We start from the raw sequence: 14362 nt of genomic DNA, 5'->3' as shown, positions 1-14362 counted from the left end.
GTATTCGAAATCAACTTTGTTTTTTATAGAAAAACCCAGAAATCTTTTATTTCCTATTTTGTTGGTTGAAAATGCTAAATGAGTAGATATTTATGTTTATAAGTGTGTATATCGAAATTCTATTTGTTTTTGTAGATATAATCATGTTTTCAGTTGCATTTAATGGGTTTCTCCTGAATTTATGATGCAGTTGGGTAATGGATATTCCCGTATTTACTATGGTCGGTGAGTGGAGATGCAAAGAAGAAGAATGGAAATTTGAACCAGAGGAAGACATGTTTGGTCGATGTGTACGTGTTAAGGAAAATATGACGTACACTAAGCGAGGCTTTCAGTTTGAAGTCCGCAGAGATCAATCCCATAATTAGTTACTGGATGCCGGGAGAGATGTCAGTGATGATAGATACTAAACGCCCTCCTGTCTACATTGACAGTCAAGTGGGGTTAGATACGTTCTTTTTGATTCGTGGTGGGTATCTTTTTCTTAACTTGTTTGTCTCTTTCATTACAACCGTCAAGACACTCGGAAATAATGTCTCTAGGACTCATGGTGACGATGCTGAAAGTGACCATGTGTGTGATAGTGTTTCAAATGTTGATGAAAATAATGAGGCGCTAGATGAGCAAGACGACGTTGAAGACGGTAAAACAGATGAAGATGAATAGGAGGGGGACAACGAAAATGGTGATGGGTATGATGATTATCAGGGTGACTATGGATCTATGGGAGAAGTACCCTCGATCCTACTATCGATGGTAGTGAAAGTAGTGGCGAAGATTATGATTACAACAAGTGGAACGATGTAATTGTAGAAGAATATGGAATAGGGAATGTTGAGGAGGACTTCATTTTCACTCAACTGACTGTTCAACGTCCAGGGGAATTCAGTCGGCTGTTGGCAGCGTGTACGTACACAAGTCAGCGTGTACCTAACAAAGATAACATTTCTCACTCGGGTGACCGTACACCAGCTGTGACTCCAAGAAGTACGTGTCAACATGGTTTGTACCAATGTACGTACACTATAGATTGAGGAGTATTTTTAAGAACAGAAAAGTCATACAACAAACAATGTCTTATCTCGCAATCAAACAATGTTTTTGCTATAAGCAACCTAGGTCATGTCCTACAAGATTGGAGATAGTATGCGTTGATGATACCTGTCCATGACATTTGACTGCTCAAGTCGTCAGGAATTCAGAATGTTTCAAAATCACATCGTATGAAAGTCTTAGAATATATCTCAGTCATTGTCAATATCGGTTTATTATTGAATCAATAAATTTTTCTTAATAATTTAATTCACAAACAAAGATGTACGTATATTACTACACATGTACATACATTAATTTACCAACAAAAATGTACGTACATTATTGCACATATACGTACATAATTTTTCAATATGAGGAACAAATATTATTTCACCATATATTTTTATTTAATTATTATGTATGTATGGAGATTATTGAGATATAAGAATATGTAATAAAATAGCTTAAGTTATTAGAAATCGTACCATATACGTTCCACTAAATAAGTTCGTGTACGTACATTGTAAATTGAATATACGTACACAAAAGAAATTCGATGAAGGTTATAACTGTAATTTTTCAGTCATCTTCAACCTCTGTATCCTTTTTTGCAAACCTAATTTTGCGGCCGTCTTTACCAGTTTTTTCAAAATCTCATTTTTTTTTTCATTTTGAATACTTTTTACAAATAAATCTTGTAAACCTAGAGTATTTTTAGTTTTAAAAGCTAAAGTGTTTGAATTTTTGGTTTTTTTTGTATTTTGTTCATCTCTGAAAACATGAAATTTGTTTCTCAATTTTAAAGTTCAATAGGATGCCTCAAATCAATTACCCAACAATTTGAACGGTAATGTCGAAAAATGAAGGAGTGGATGAATGAATTTCGAAATTATTTCTACTTTTCTCTCGGATCTCTCCGTCTCTTTCTCGTTTTCTTCGTTTCAGTTTTTTTTTTTTTTTTCGCAAAACCAAACTGCAAAAAAAACTAAACCAAAACCAACTGCAACTGTGCGATTGGTTGATTCTATTAAGGGTATTTCAGTCACAAAATGTTTCAAAAGGGAAAACGTGAAAACCAACTCTCATTTATCCAAACGATGAGAGCAAAAAAAATTTCATCCACTTTTGTGAAAATTTCTTAATTTTTAATAAGTCATGAAAGTTGAAACCATTTTTGGTCACCTAATTTGACTTTCACTTGTCCTTTGATCCTTGACAGTATATGAAACCCGTACTAGGCCTTGACTCGTTTCATATTCATTCCCTTGTAGTTTCCAAACTATTTGGAAGCGGAAACGACGTCGCTCTTTCCAGTGTTACTATCGAAGACATTTACATGCCACTTAAGGCATAATGACAACGAAGTGTTCGACGTATCGTTTACGTAAGCGCAATTTAGGGAAGAAAAGTCTTTTTGCCTTGCTCCTTACGTCACCCTAAAAGTCAAGTGTTCGTGATAGAAAAGTCTCTTCGTATTTGATCCACAATTCTCCAAGAGAATAAATACAAATCAAAATCTGTTTATTTAAAGCCAAACAATAGGTTTTAATAAGGAAACGTTAATAGATAAATGGAAAGATCCAATCTTTTCCACATCCCTTGTTTTCTTCTCTTATTTCTTCTCTTCAACATCAATGGCGTTCACACTACCTTCGTCTGCGGCGACGAAGACTTCTCTCCAAACACAAGCTACGTTGAAAACCTCGAATCTCTCTTGCCTTCTCTTGCTTCAAACGTCATACGAGAACGTGGTTTCTACAACGTTTCGCTAGACGGAGTTTACGCTCTTGCCCTATGTCGAAAACACTACGAAGTTCAAGCTTGTCGTCGCTGCGTCGATAGAGCAAGTAGGACTCTGTTAACACAATGCCGAGGCAAAACAGAAGCATATCACTGGGATTCCGAAAACGATGCAAACGTTTCTTGTCTAGTACGCTACTCAAATATCCATAGATTTGGCAAACTAAAGCTTGAGCCAATAGGGAATGTTCCTCACTCGAGTCTTGACCCCTCTTCCAATCTAACCCGAATCAGCCAAGAGTTTGCCGCCAGGGCTAATCGAACAGTTGAGGTTGCGTCCACAGCTGATGAGTCTTCGGTATTGAAGTATTATGGAGTCTCAAGTGCAGAGTTTACAGACACTCCTGAGGTTAATATGTTGATGCAATGCACACCTGATTTATCTTCCAGTGACTGTAATCATTGTCTGAGAGAAAATGTTAGGTATAATCAAGAACATAACTGGGACAGAGTTGGAGGAACAGTTGCCCGTCCTAGTTGTTATTTCCGATGGGATGATTACAGATTCGCAGGAGCTTTCGATAACCTAGAGAGAGTTCCCGCGCCTCCTCGATCTCCTCAAACTCGACAAGATTATCGGGTCAAGAAAGGTACTAGAATTGATTTTCTTGATGAAATCTTGAATTGACTTGACATTAACCTTTTCTTCAGGAAGAATGTTTCAACCATGGAGCGTTGTGGTTGTTGTTTTCCCTACGGGCATAAATCTTGCCGTGTTTGTCGCTTTCGTGCTTGCTTATCGCCGGATGCGGAGGAGGATTTATACTGAAATCAATAGTGAGTATCAAGAATTTTGAGTAAACATTTGGAAAGTTATGGAGTGTTGTTTTGAATGAAAAAAGCTTCAAAATATGTGCAGAGAATTCTGATTCTGATGGTCAAGCTACGTTAAGATTTGATCTTGGCATGATCTTAATTGCAACCAATGAGTTCTCCCTTGAAAATAAGCTTGGACAAGGTGGGTTTGGATCTGTCTACAAGGTAAGAAATTTCATCAAACCTTGTAAAGTGTTATCAAAATCTTTAGATTTTGGTCAGTGATCTTATACCGGTCTCAGGGGATATTACCGAGCGGGCAAGAGATAGCGGTAAAGAGATTAGCTGGAGGCTCAGGACAAGGAGAACTAGAGTTTAAGAATGAAGTCTTACTCTTGACAAGACTCCAACATAGGAATCTAGTTAAGCTTCTTGGATTCTGTAATGAAGGAAATGAAGAGATTCTTGTCTACGAGCATGTCCCTAATTCAAGTCTTGATCACTTTATCTTTGGTAAGCCTTTACATGACCAATGTACACAAAACTTGTTAATCAGACTAAAGAGTTCTTTCAAAATATGTAGACGAAGACAAACGTTGGCTTCTTACATGGGATGTGAGGTACAGAATCATAGAAGGAGTTGCAAGAGGACTTCTTTATCTCCATGAAGATTCTCAGTTGAGGATTATTCACAGAGATTTGAAGGCAAGCAATATCCTTTTAGACGCGGAGATGAACCCTAAAGTTGCAGACTTTGGGATGGCGAGGTTGTTTAACATGGATGAGACTCGAGGAGAGACAAGCAGAGTAGTTGGAACCTAGTAAGTCTGCTCTATTTCACACATAAATGCTCTGCTTTAGACATGGATACTAATGTGATTTTTGTTCATGCAGCGGATATATGGCTCCGGAGTACGTGAGACATGGACAATTCTCAGCTAAATCTGATGTTTATAGCTTCGGTGTTATGCTTTTGGAGATGATAAGTGGTGAAAAAAATAAGAACTTTGAAACAGAAGGACTTCCTGCTTTTGTAAGCTTCTTGAATCTTGATCACATTTTATTTATCTTCTCACTTTTAGGCTTTGATTGGTAACACGCATAATGGCATAATGACGTTTTCTAATGCGGTTAAGCAGGAAATTTGTCAATCAAGAAAATTTGCATAATTGTATTAGAAAACGCAAAAACCCAAGATTTGCATTTTTGCATAAAATTACAAGTAAATAATTCATAATGCAAAAAAGTGGGTATATATTTACTTATTTTGCACAATAATTTGTTATTATTTTAAACATACTAAAGAAAAAAATATAATTGTTTACACGAAATTTATATCACTTGACTTATAAAGAATGTTTTCTTTTGATATAAGGCATGGAAGAGATGGATAGAAGGAGAGCTTGAGAGTATAATCGATCCTTACTTAAACGAGAATCCAAGAAACGAGATCATAAAGTTGATTCAGATTGGTTTGTTGTGTGTTCAAGAGAATGCAGCAAAGAGACCAACCATGAACTCTGTAATAACTTGGCTTGCAAGAGACGGTACTTTTACAATACCTAAACCTACAGAAGCTGCTTTCGTCACTCTGCCTCTCTCGGTGAAACCTGAAAATAGGTCCATGAGTGAGCGTAAAGACAAAGATCCGTTTTCAGTGGATGAGGTCTCGATTACAGTCTTGTATCCTCGGTGAATATTCCATTATTTTCTGACCTCATCTGCATTGGTGCTAGAGAAACTAGAGTACGATACAAGAAACATGTAACTTGGGGTGGGTATTCGGATAATTCGGTTTATTTTGGTTACTTTATGGACACATTGTCACCGAATTATACCCGAATTTAGTTGAGTAAATAATTATTTTAAATTCTTTAAATTTCATCTTTAGTATAAATTCTTTTTGAGAATACATATTAAAAGGAAAAGCCTAAAAACCGCGGTTTATTTTTTATTTGGCCGTTTAATACCTGTAATTTTAAAATTGGAATAAAAATAGCTAAATTATTTTTTGTTGTCTTTTAAATCCATGGTCTTTTAAATTTTGGTAATTTCGAATTTGCGACTTAACATCTGTTATTGGGCGTTACGGAAATCGTTAACGGCGTTAACAAAATTAAGTGAAATTAGAAAAGCAAAAAAAAGTGGTCTAAAAAACCACGATTTATATTTTACCGTTAACCGGTAACGACTTCCGTAGAACCCAATAACAGATGTTAAGTCGCAGGTTCGAAATTACCAAAATTTAAAAGATTATGGATAGAGTAAGATACAAAAAATATGTAATTTGGGGTGGATATTCGGATAATTAGGTTTATTTTGGTTACTTTGGTATGGAAACATTGTCACCGAATTATACCCGAATTTAGTTGAGTAAATAATTATTTTAAATTCTTTAATTTCATCTTTAGTAAACTTTCTTTAGTGAAATATAAACTCTTTTTGAGGATATGTTATATTAAAAAATATTTGGTTTAATAAATTAAATTAAAAATTCGATTGAGTCCGTTTTTTTAGTGAACTTTCTTTACCCTAATCGGTTTAATTTTAGATTGGGTCAAATTCGTTGAATAATTTCATTTCTGTTTTGAATCGGTCGTATCATTTCGGTTCATTAAAATGCTCAAGATCAGGACAAAGATTCATGTTTCATTCAAACTCTAGTTTAAAATTTCGATCAAAAGACAAATTTCTTTGTAAAAGTAAATCAAATTTGCTAATATAATATGTCGGTAACAAAGAATGAATGAACAAATTCATCTATACAAAAAAAAGAAAAGAATGAAGAATGTTCTCTCTAAGAAAAACTAGAAAAGCTTGCTAGCGAATTCTTTGGCCTTAACCTGAGAGAGATTCGATCTTTTCGCGAGATCTCTCAGTTCTGATAAGCTTCTCCCTAGCTTCACCGCAACTCTTGTCTCAAACACTTGTCCGTTCTCTCTCTTCTCCGTCGATTTCATAGTTTCTTCTAATAGAGAGAAGAATCCAGCTGAGTTTCTATACATCTCAAACACCATTCCCACTTGACCACCATGCTCTAAAGTGTTGACAACCGCAGCCAAAGAAGCACAAGTCATCGCCACGATTCCAGCTAAACCGGAATCTTGACCGATAAAGACAGAGCTTACAGCAGAAACTCCGGTTAAAACTGGTCCAGAGATAGCCAAGAACCGGTTTAGCTTCAACGCCACGTGACCTAATTTCTCATACTCTTCTGCGTCTCTGCTCTTCACCACATGAGCAACTTCTCTCATCTCCGCCTCAAGCTCTTGACTCCATCCATTCGCAAGACTAGTTTTAGGGTTTTTCTCCTTGTTTTCAGGCCACCAAGTCGCCGGTTTAAACTCTTCCGGAAACTTCTCGAGCATTGTTCCGATCAGAGGAAGAGGATAAGCTTTATCTAGAGACAACACTCTCTTTATCACTTCCTTAACATCTTCTTCTTCGATCTCCTCGTTTTCTCTCAGAAACATTTCGATTTCGACTCTCAGCTTCTTGAACAGCCTCGTCGCGTTCCTCTGTTCTTCAGCTAGCTGCGAAGGTTGAATCTTGCTCATCAAGGCAGCAAAACCCGTCGCAGATGTTAACAACACCGTTGAAGCTATCTTCACAGCGGTTACAGAATCTACACCGTGACCGTTAACCGAGGCTATTCCGGCCATCAAAGCGGCAGTGAGAGTAATCATGTTGACAGAATTGAGCAGTAAAGAGTTCCAATTGTTACGTTGATCTCCGATGTTCTTGTGCATCTCAATCCTATCCATAACTTCTTCAAGAACCGCATTGAGACGAGTTCTTTGGATAGAATCAGAACCTCTCTTTTGTTTCAACGAAAGAGGAAGACTTTCTACAAACTCAAAGCTCGGTTCTTTAACCGATAAAGTCGGTATTTTCGGAACCGAGACGTGAAATTTCGGTAGCTTCGGGATTGAAACTGCTGCTTTAGGTCTTGTACTAGAAGAAGATGACGAAAGAACTAATCTTGATACCTGCAATGAAGCCATTATTGATAGGTTTTTTGGTTATGTTGGTTTCTTAATATCTCTCAGGAGATTTGTGATTGTGTTTGATGAATGAAGAGAGAAATGTTATGTGTGGTGTTATATATAGGTTTAAGATGATAGGCATAAAACAAAACAAGAAAATTTAAGGAATTGAATTGACCAAAGAGAGAATTATTGACCAAAGACCAATTAGGCTTTGATAGATTCTCCTGTGACGGTTTTTGGTCTAACCGTAAAGCTAGCCTCCCAATTTTACCCGCCATCCTCGTAGAACGAGTCTTAATTACATCTAAACCGGCTCGGTTTATATTGGTTTGATTAAACCGGTTCGGTTTTGTTTTGTAGGTAGGAATTTGGTCAAATTGCTTAAGACACAAATGACAAAACACTAGAGAGAGTATCGAAGAGAAGAATCCAAAAAAATGGGATCTTCACCACCGAAGAAGACGACTCTGCAACGGTACTTGTCACAGCTTCAACAACATCCTTTAAGAACAAAGGTTGAAACTTTTCTTCTCCTATTGTTGATTTGAAGCGATTGATGTAGTTTTCTGGGGTGGTTTCGTTTTCTTGAGATTAGGTTTAGTTTCATTGATTGAGAGACGATGACGTTGTTTTTCGATTGAAAGTTTTGTTTTTTAACCTAACCCAATTTCATAATCTGATTATCTGAGAGTATCGTTGACTCTGTTTTACAAGTAGTTGGAATTCATGTGATTTGTAGGCAATAACTGCTGGAGTTTTGTCTGGTGTTAGCGATGTTGTATCACAGAAGCTCTCTGGCATACAGAAGATTCAGCTGAGAAGGGTTCTTCTCAAAGTGGTAAAGCTTGAATCTTTCTCTTGTAGAGTCCTAAGTTCAAGCCAGTCCTAGCTTCTTTGATATGTTTTACCATTTGAGTTCTGTGTTGATTTCTCCAACAGATATTTGCTGGTGGGTTTCTTGGACCAGCAGGGCATTTCTTTCATACATATTTAGATAAGTTTTTTAAAGGGAAGAAGGATACACAGACTGTTGCAAAGAAGGTAACAATGTTCGATACCTTTCGATGATTTGTATGTTCGAGATTGATCCGGGGGTTTTCTTAAACAGTGTGTTTGAGTGGTAGGTAATTCTGGAGCAATTGACATTGTCACCATTGAACCATTTGCTTTTCATGATCTATTATGGAGTAGTCATAGAAAGTAAGTTCCTCCCTTTTTCACACTCCATTTGTAAAACACGAACCGTCGTGGATGGTATTAAGAGTTCTGCAATGTTGAGTGAAACAGGAACTCCCTGGACCCTTGTTAGAGAAAGGATCAAGAAGACTTATCCAACGGTCCAGCTTACTGCATGGACGGTAAGTGATAGATATCATCAATATAGTTCATGCTCTTTTAAGAGAATTTGAATCATAACAAGAATTGCTGGATGATTGATTCTATATATCAATCACAGTTTTTCCCGGTGGTGGGATGGATTAACTACAAGTATGTGCCACTGCACTTCCGGGTCATCTTGCACAGCCTGGTCGCATTCTTTTGGTAAGACAATGAATCATTTGCTGCAGCTAGTTCTTGTTGTTGTTACTCAACTGAAACTTGTTTGTAATCTCCACATTCTTCTTCTTTTGTTTTTTCAGGGGAATTTTCCTAACCCTGCGAGCGAGGTCAATGACACTAGCTTTGGCAAAGGCTAAGTGATTAGGAAACACATGGATCGTGACAGAGAACTCAAGCCTTGGGACTCATTATGATCACTTAGTACTCTGTAAGTTAAAGCAAATCAAACAGCTCTGAAACCAAATAAAAATCTGTATTAAGATGATACCATTCTAGGATAGCAATATGTTTTAAGTTATTACAAACACATTCACAAACATCATATAAAAAACGAGGGTATTAAAGAAGAGATATTGTTTAAGCAGCTTTGGCGAATCCAACTCTTCCTTTCCCATAATCGAACACTGTGTGGTATGGTCCCATGAAGATATCACCCAAGATCCTGCATTTTCACACGATGTACAAAATTTTGAGCAAAACCCATTTGAGTTTGTTGGTTAGTAGATTGTATTTGTAGATGATAGTTACCAGAGAGGTCCACGAGGCGGAGCAATATCCATTGCCGTGAAACCGCTGGTGCACTGAGACTCAACTCCTTCCCCGATCTTGAATATATACTGATCGACCAAAAGAAGAAGAAGGAAAAGGTTTTAATTACTCTCCTTGTAAGCTGAAAACTTAAGGAAAAGCTGATGAGAGTAGTTACGTCTTGAGGAGTTAGATCAAAGCTTCTGCCACCAATTGAGAATGTGACTATAGGCATCGACGAAACCCTCCCACAGTCCACTGCTGATTGTTGGTTTTGGGTTGGTATATGGTCACATAGCTATACATGTTTTACAGAGATTAGAGTCTTAACATGCTTATGTCCAAAATAAGGCTTTCAAGACACTCTCGAAACTCACCTCAGCAGCATAAGCGAGTATGCGTTCTTGTGTTTGATTCTGAGTCAATTCGCTCTCCATCCACACGGCTGCCATTTCGCAAGCACTGCACATCGCTTGGTTTAAAAGACCCGATGTTCCATCGTCTACAACTGACTGGATCCCCATACTGCAGACAGACATGAATCAGTTTTATGTTTGACATATTTGTTTTGACTGGATAGTGTCAGTACTGACCTCACACTCTGTGTACCATCATAAGCGCAGACTCCAATTTGTGAGCATACTTTCTTCGGATCCTCCTGCAAGTCAAGTGATGTAAAATTCAAGATTGTATTGCTTATAAAAATGTGAATGGTGTCATGACCAGTGATTTAAACCTGAGCTAGAAGAGAATTCAACATGGTTTTTCCGTATTGATCCACCACGGCCTTGCATTCACGGCTTACAATTCCTTGTGCTCCTATCGCGTGATTGATCATCGTGATGACAGTCTAAACAAGCAAATATAAATATTCAGCATGTTTCAGGTGCTAAGTAGTGTACAATCTACAAAAGTTTCAGTGAAATGATTCTCACCGATGGACCGGTGAGCAGAGAAGTTCCGGAATCAGCAATAGCAGAACAACCTTTAGCACAATATCCTGAATAACATAGAAGTCAGATGTCATATCATAGGTAAAAGGACTCATTTATGTTGAAACTGAAACATCTCAAAAGCTTACTTACCGGTTGGTTTGCCAGCAATTTGGAGATCACCCATGTCAAACTGCCAGTAACCTTTATGTGTCACAGGAACAAAAGTATGCTCTCCTTTGAAGTGCTTCGGGTCGACTCCACCGAAAACAATCTCACCGCCTTCTGGATCTTTCGGGTTACGGTTAAGCCAGAACGAAAAAATCGGTTCCTTAACTAAACCTTTTTCTACCATGTTATACCTACACACATCATATAAATTTCATCATTCAGAATTGCAACAACAATTCTTTCATCAGATTATAGATCAAAAACGTTTTCATACCAAACCGGAGTTGAGTTTCCTACAGAAATCTCTTTGAAACCCAAACCGAGGATACCATCAAACTTTGCTAGCAAGAATGTTATACCAGGCTCACTAGTAGCCTCTATGAATTCCTGTGGTGATATATAGATGTAGCAGTTAGATATTAACTCACATGAATATTCTGAAATATGTAAGCGGATGAATCGTTTTACCTGCTCTTTCACAACAATATCACCAACTTTAACATCATCATTGCTAAAGTAACCAGAAATAGCACCCGTCCCATAGCGGATAGACGCGGGTTTTCCTATAATGACAATGAGTTTTATCGTCAAAACCTATCAGCAAACATATCAAAAGACCGGCGCTAAATGTATCCCTTTCTTGAATAGTTATCAAGAAACATCAAAGTACCGAAGCTCGAGTATCAAATAACAAGATGAACAGAGAGAACGAACCGTTCTTTCTATATGACGATGACTGGCTAGCCTTGTACTTGGAGTGGAAATAACAAGCAACCTGAAAAAACATTAAACATAGATATTTTGTTTTGTTCTTTTGGGAGTAAGAATACAATAGGATTTTCAGAATTATTATGCATTAAGAACAAACTAACGCGTACCGATAGGTAACATTTAGTAGATGGTATCCAGAGATTGGAGCTACCAGTATCAAAGATCACAGTGAACTTCTGAGGAGGAGTACCAATGGTAATGTCACCATAGTATTGAGCATCCAAATAGTTTTTCAGCGGAACCATATCCGCATTTTCATCGTTCAGGCGAAAATAGTGTTTGGGAGACCAATGAGACCCTCGGTTTTTCAAAAAAAGCTGAGAAGCTAGCCTGTTGCTCCGGTCTAGTTTCCTCTTCTTCAATCCAATTCTAATCGTTCCATCACCATTTCGCTCACACGAGGCAGTTGATATGAGGATTAAACATGAAAGCAAGAACACGAGCAAGAATGATTGGAACCTAGTTCCCATTTTTACCTGTCATCAAAAACAACATCACATCAAGTTAAAGAATAGACAACAACTCTCTATAATCAAACAACAACTCTTTATAATATTTACTTCTACTGCACAAAATATTAGTGAAGACTATTAGACTAAGACAAGCAATAGTGTAATAGTTATTTACAAGGTATCCTTCACATTTTAAGCTAATCAAAAATGTAAAATTGAAAATGTATTGGTACAAAGAAAAAAGTTAGATATAAGCCCCACACCAGAATCAAACAAACTCAGATTCTATCACCGAATATTATTACTTCCAATCAAATCTTCATATAGTTCTTAAAGTGAAGAATATAAGGTAAAACCTAGAGAAAATATTCCAAAATTCAAGTGAGAACAGAGGAAACAAAAAAATTAACAAATGAAGATTCAGATACAATGGAGCTAAAATAGTATCAAATATGTTTTTTTTTTGTATGAATTTAAAATTTTATTCACCAAAAAAAGACGGTTTTACAAAAAATGCATCGGTAAGCCGAGAACAGTTGATCGAAATTTTATCAACAAACAGAAATTAAATGATTCAATAGTTCCTAAAATTTTTAGAGGAAAGAAAGAAAAATTGGAAATAACAAAGAAGTATAAAAGAACACTCACAGAGAAAATGTGAGTAGAGATTCTTAAAAGCTTAACAAGACGAAGAAGAATGGTGCAAGGGTTTATATATATATACGTAAATGACTTCAAAGAGAGAAACTCTCAAGGAAAAAACCTAGAGATACATAATAAAGTTCAGCTTTTTATTGTCAAATGTCAATTAGTTTAGTTGTTGCTTGTAAATGGAAACTTTTGAAGAATATGAAGGAATTAAATTAAAGTTATAAGTGTGAGTTAGTTTCATAAGCAAGCGTCACGTTTATGAAACCTTGCTTGCTATGCGTGGACCTAGACAGATCAGCAAAATTCGTTTTGTGTTTATTAAGGATAAAGTTCATTTTCATATTAATTCACTTTAATTTATCGACCCTTGGGTTATATCTTATTTTCATATTGATCCCAATTGTTCTCTTAAGTAAAAGTTAATAATTTTTTTGCATAAGTATAAAGTTTTCTTTTCAATTTTCTATTAAGTACATAGTTAAGATATCTTCTAGGATGATATCTTGGTTTAGTCTGTTTTCCACATCAAATTCATTCTATTTGAAGTGTGCAAGGAAGAGCCTTATATGTCTATTTTCAAAAGAGAACCTTATGTATTAATTTCTTTTACTCAACTAAATTTTTATTCATTTTATATAATATAAATAACTTTTCTTAGTACTAAATAAAAATCTACAAGATAAGTGAAATCATAGTAAGTTTAATAAAAAAATATTTTTAAAAAGGTATATAATAACTGAAAGTGTAAAAGTAGGATCTTAAGCAATATAGGTTTAAAACCAAGATATATATAAACAACGAAATTTTTAAATCTATCATCTTAATTTTTAAATATTTGTCTGATTCAAAAAAAGAATTGTTTTAAAATCCAGAAGAATTGTCTCATTCATTTATTTATTTATTAAGACAATATATTTTATTTGTCTAACTGTTTTTAATGGATGAGAATTATACTTAGCAAAATATCCGTAGATATGGGTTTGTTTAGCATTAGGTACGCTTCACGTTGAACCCATGCTTAGGTCCAGCTTAGCAAAGAGCAATATGATTGAACCCCTTTCTTAAACAGTGTTACAGTAACGTCTTTAAATTAACTTTGCCACCCCAATTATACCATTTCTTCAAAAAAAAAAAAAAAAATTTTATCTCCACTCACATAGAAAAACACTAAATGTCTGAAATGTTCACAATAAAATGTTAAAACGTGCGAAGGATTTTTTTTTTTTTTGCACAATAATTAATAATAGATGGTTTGTTACTTTGGTTGATTGGTGTTTGCTGCAAATGGAAAATATAAGGTTGCTTTGATTTGTGGCACAAGCAAACGCCTTCACGTTGTTGACGCTGTGTGGGACCCATAAGCATACGTTTCCTTGAAGTTTTAACTTTTCATATTTGCTCATCTAACCCCTTCAAGTTTTCTTTCTTTCATTCTAACCCCTAAATTAGTGTCTAAATACTATTCCCCATTCAAGGCATGCATATAGTTTAGAGTGTATAAGTACTAGTGAAAGCACGTAAAAGATGTGACTACTGGCTGTTTATCTGATTAAAAAACATATAGGCTTTGAATGTATATTGATTTGATTGAAAACATGTATAGCCTTTGAATGTTGTGTAGTAAGATGCAGACCATACTAAAGTCGAATTAGTTCACGCTTAATTTGGATCAATTATAGATAAAGCACAAAAAACTTTGTGTCATTGTCTCTCATAT

At 36.0% G+C, this 14362-nt stretch overlaps 4 protein-coding genes and 1 pseudogene across 7 annotated transcripts; 3 read left to right on the top strand and 2 right to left on the bottom strand.

Annotated features, from left to right (window-relative positions):
• Positions 1–197: 197 nt before the first annotated feature.
• AT4G04495 lies at positions 198–1240 on the top strand (annotated as a pseudogene; the record flags this gene model as incomplete). Its single annotated transcript has 1 exon — positions 198–1240.
• A 1314-nt stretch (positions 1241–2554) lies between these two features.
• On the top strand, positions 2555–5527 carry CRK36 (cysteine-rich RLK (RECEPTOR-like protein kinase) 36). Its single transcript, NM_116687.2, has 7 exons — positions 2555–3425; positions 3487–3612; positions 3695–3816; positions 3894–4104; positions 4175–4412; positions 4486–4624; positions 4967–5527. The coding sequence occupies exons 1-7, from the start codon at positions 2606–2608 to the stop codon at positions 5285–5287; spliced, it is 1977 nt and encodes a 658-aa protein (NP_192358.1). The 5' UTR covers positions 2555–2605; the 3' UTR covers positions 5288–5527.
• Positions 5528–6392: 865 nt separating this feature from the next.
• AT4G04480 (F-box protein with a domain protein) lies at positions 6393–7595 on the bottom strand (the record flags this gene model as incomplete). Its single annotated transcript, NM_116686.2, has 1 exon — positions 6393–7595. The coding sequence occupies one exon, from the start codon at positions 7593–7595 to the stop codon at positions 6399–6401; it is 1197 nt and encodes a 398-aa protein (NP_192357.1). The 3' UTR covers positions 6393–6398.
• On the top strand, positions 6759–9583 carry PMP22 (Peroxisomal membrane 22 kDa (Mpv17/PMP22) family protein; the record flags this gene model as incomplete). Of its 2 annotated transcripts, NM_001340483.1 has the most annotated exons (8): positions 6759–7473; positions 7941–8095; positions 8320–8418; positions 8520–8621; positions 8705–8780; positions 8868–8938; positions 9037–9122; positions 9221–9583. In NM_001340483.1, the coding sequence occupies exons 2-8, from the start codon at positions 8018–8020 to the stop codon at positions 9279–9281; spliced, it is 573 nt and encodes a 190-aa protein (NP_001319865.1). In that variant the 5' UTR covers positions 6759–7473; positions 7941–8017. The 2 variants fall into 2 exon arrangements, with proteins under 2 accessions (NP_001319865.1, NP_192356.1); NM_116685.5 differs by lacking the exon at positions 6759–7473 and having other exon boundaries at positions 7964–8095; positions 9221–9281.
• Positions 9370–12822, bottom strand: AT4G04460 (Saposin-like aspartyl protease family protein). 2 transcript variants are annotated; one of them, NM_116684.4, is made up of 13 exons: positions 12643–12817; positions 11650–12018; positions 11486–11546; positions 11240–11334; positions 11046–11158; positions 10754–10962; positions 10604–10668; positions 10405–10518; positions 10262–10326; positions 10046–10193; positions 9847–9966; positions 9669–9757; positions 9370–9582 (listed from the first exon to the last, which is right to left on the bottom strand). In NM_116684.4, exons 2-13 carry the CDS (start codon positions 12010–12012, stop codon positions 9498–9500), a joined length of 1527 nt encoding a protein of 508 aa, NP_192355.1. In that variant the 5' UTR covers positions 12013–12018; positions 12643–12817; the 3' UTR covers positions 9370–9497. The 2 variants fall into 2 exon arrangements, with proteins under 2 accessions (NP_192355.1, NP_001190671.1); NM_001203742.1 differs by having other exon boundaries at positions 9421–9582; positions 10262–10314; positions 12643–12822.
• Positions 12823–14362: the final 1540 nt, after the last annotated feature.

The sequence above is a fragment of the Arabidopsis thaliana genome, chromosome 4 (genome assembly GCF_000001735.4).
Source record: "Arabidopsis thaliana chromosome 4, partial sequence".
Lineage (NCBI taxonomy): Eukaryota > Viridiplantae > Streptophyta > Magnoliopsida > Brassicales > Brassicaceae > Arabidopsis > Arabidopsis thaliana.
This window is presented reverse-complemented; position numbering and strand designations above follow the sequence as displayed.

Excerpts from the sequence above, each read along its gene's own strand:
- CRK36 (NM_116687.2), top strand. The coding sequence starts at position 2,606 with ATGGAAAGATCCAATCTTTTCCACATCCCTTGTTTTCTTCTCTTATTT. Across the intron at positions 4,105-4,174 it reads TCTTGATCACTTTATCTTTG|ACGAAGACAAACGTTGGCTT; the intron begins GTAAGCCTTTAC and ends CAAAATATGTAG. Across the intron at positions 4,413-4,485 it reads AGCAGAGTAGTTGGAACCTA|CGGATATATGGCTCCGGAGT; the intron begins GTAAGTCTGCTC and ends TTGTTCATGCAG.
- AT4G04460 (NM_116684.4), bottom strand. The coding sequence starts at position 12,012 with ATGGGAACTAGGTTCCAATCATTCTTGCTCGTGTTCTTGCTTTCATGT. Across the intron at positions 11,335-11,485 it reads ATCGTCATATAGAAAGAACG|GAAAACCCGCGTCTATCCGC; the intron begins GTTCGTTCTCTC and ends TTGTCATTATAG. Across the intron at positions 10,194-10,261 it reads GATGGTACACAGAGTGTGAG|TATGGGGATCCAGTCAGTTG; the intron begins GTCAGTACTGAC and ends GTCTGTCTGCAG.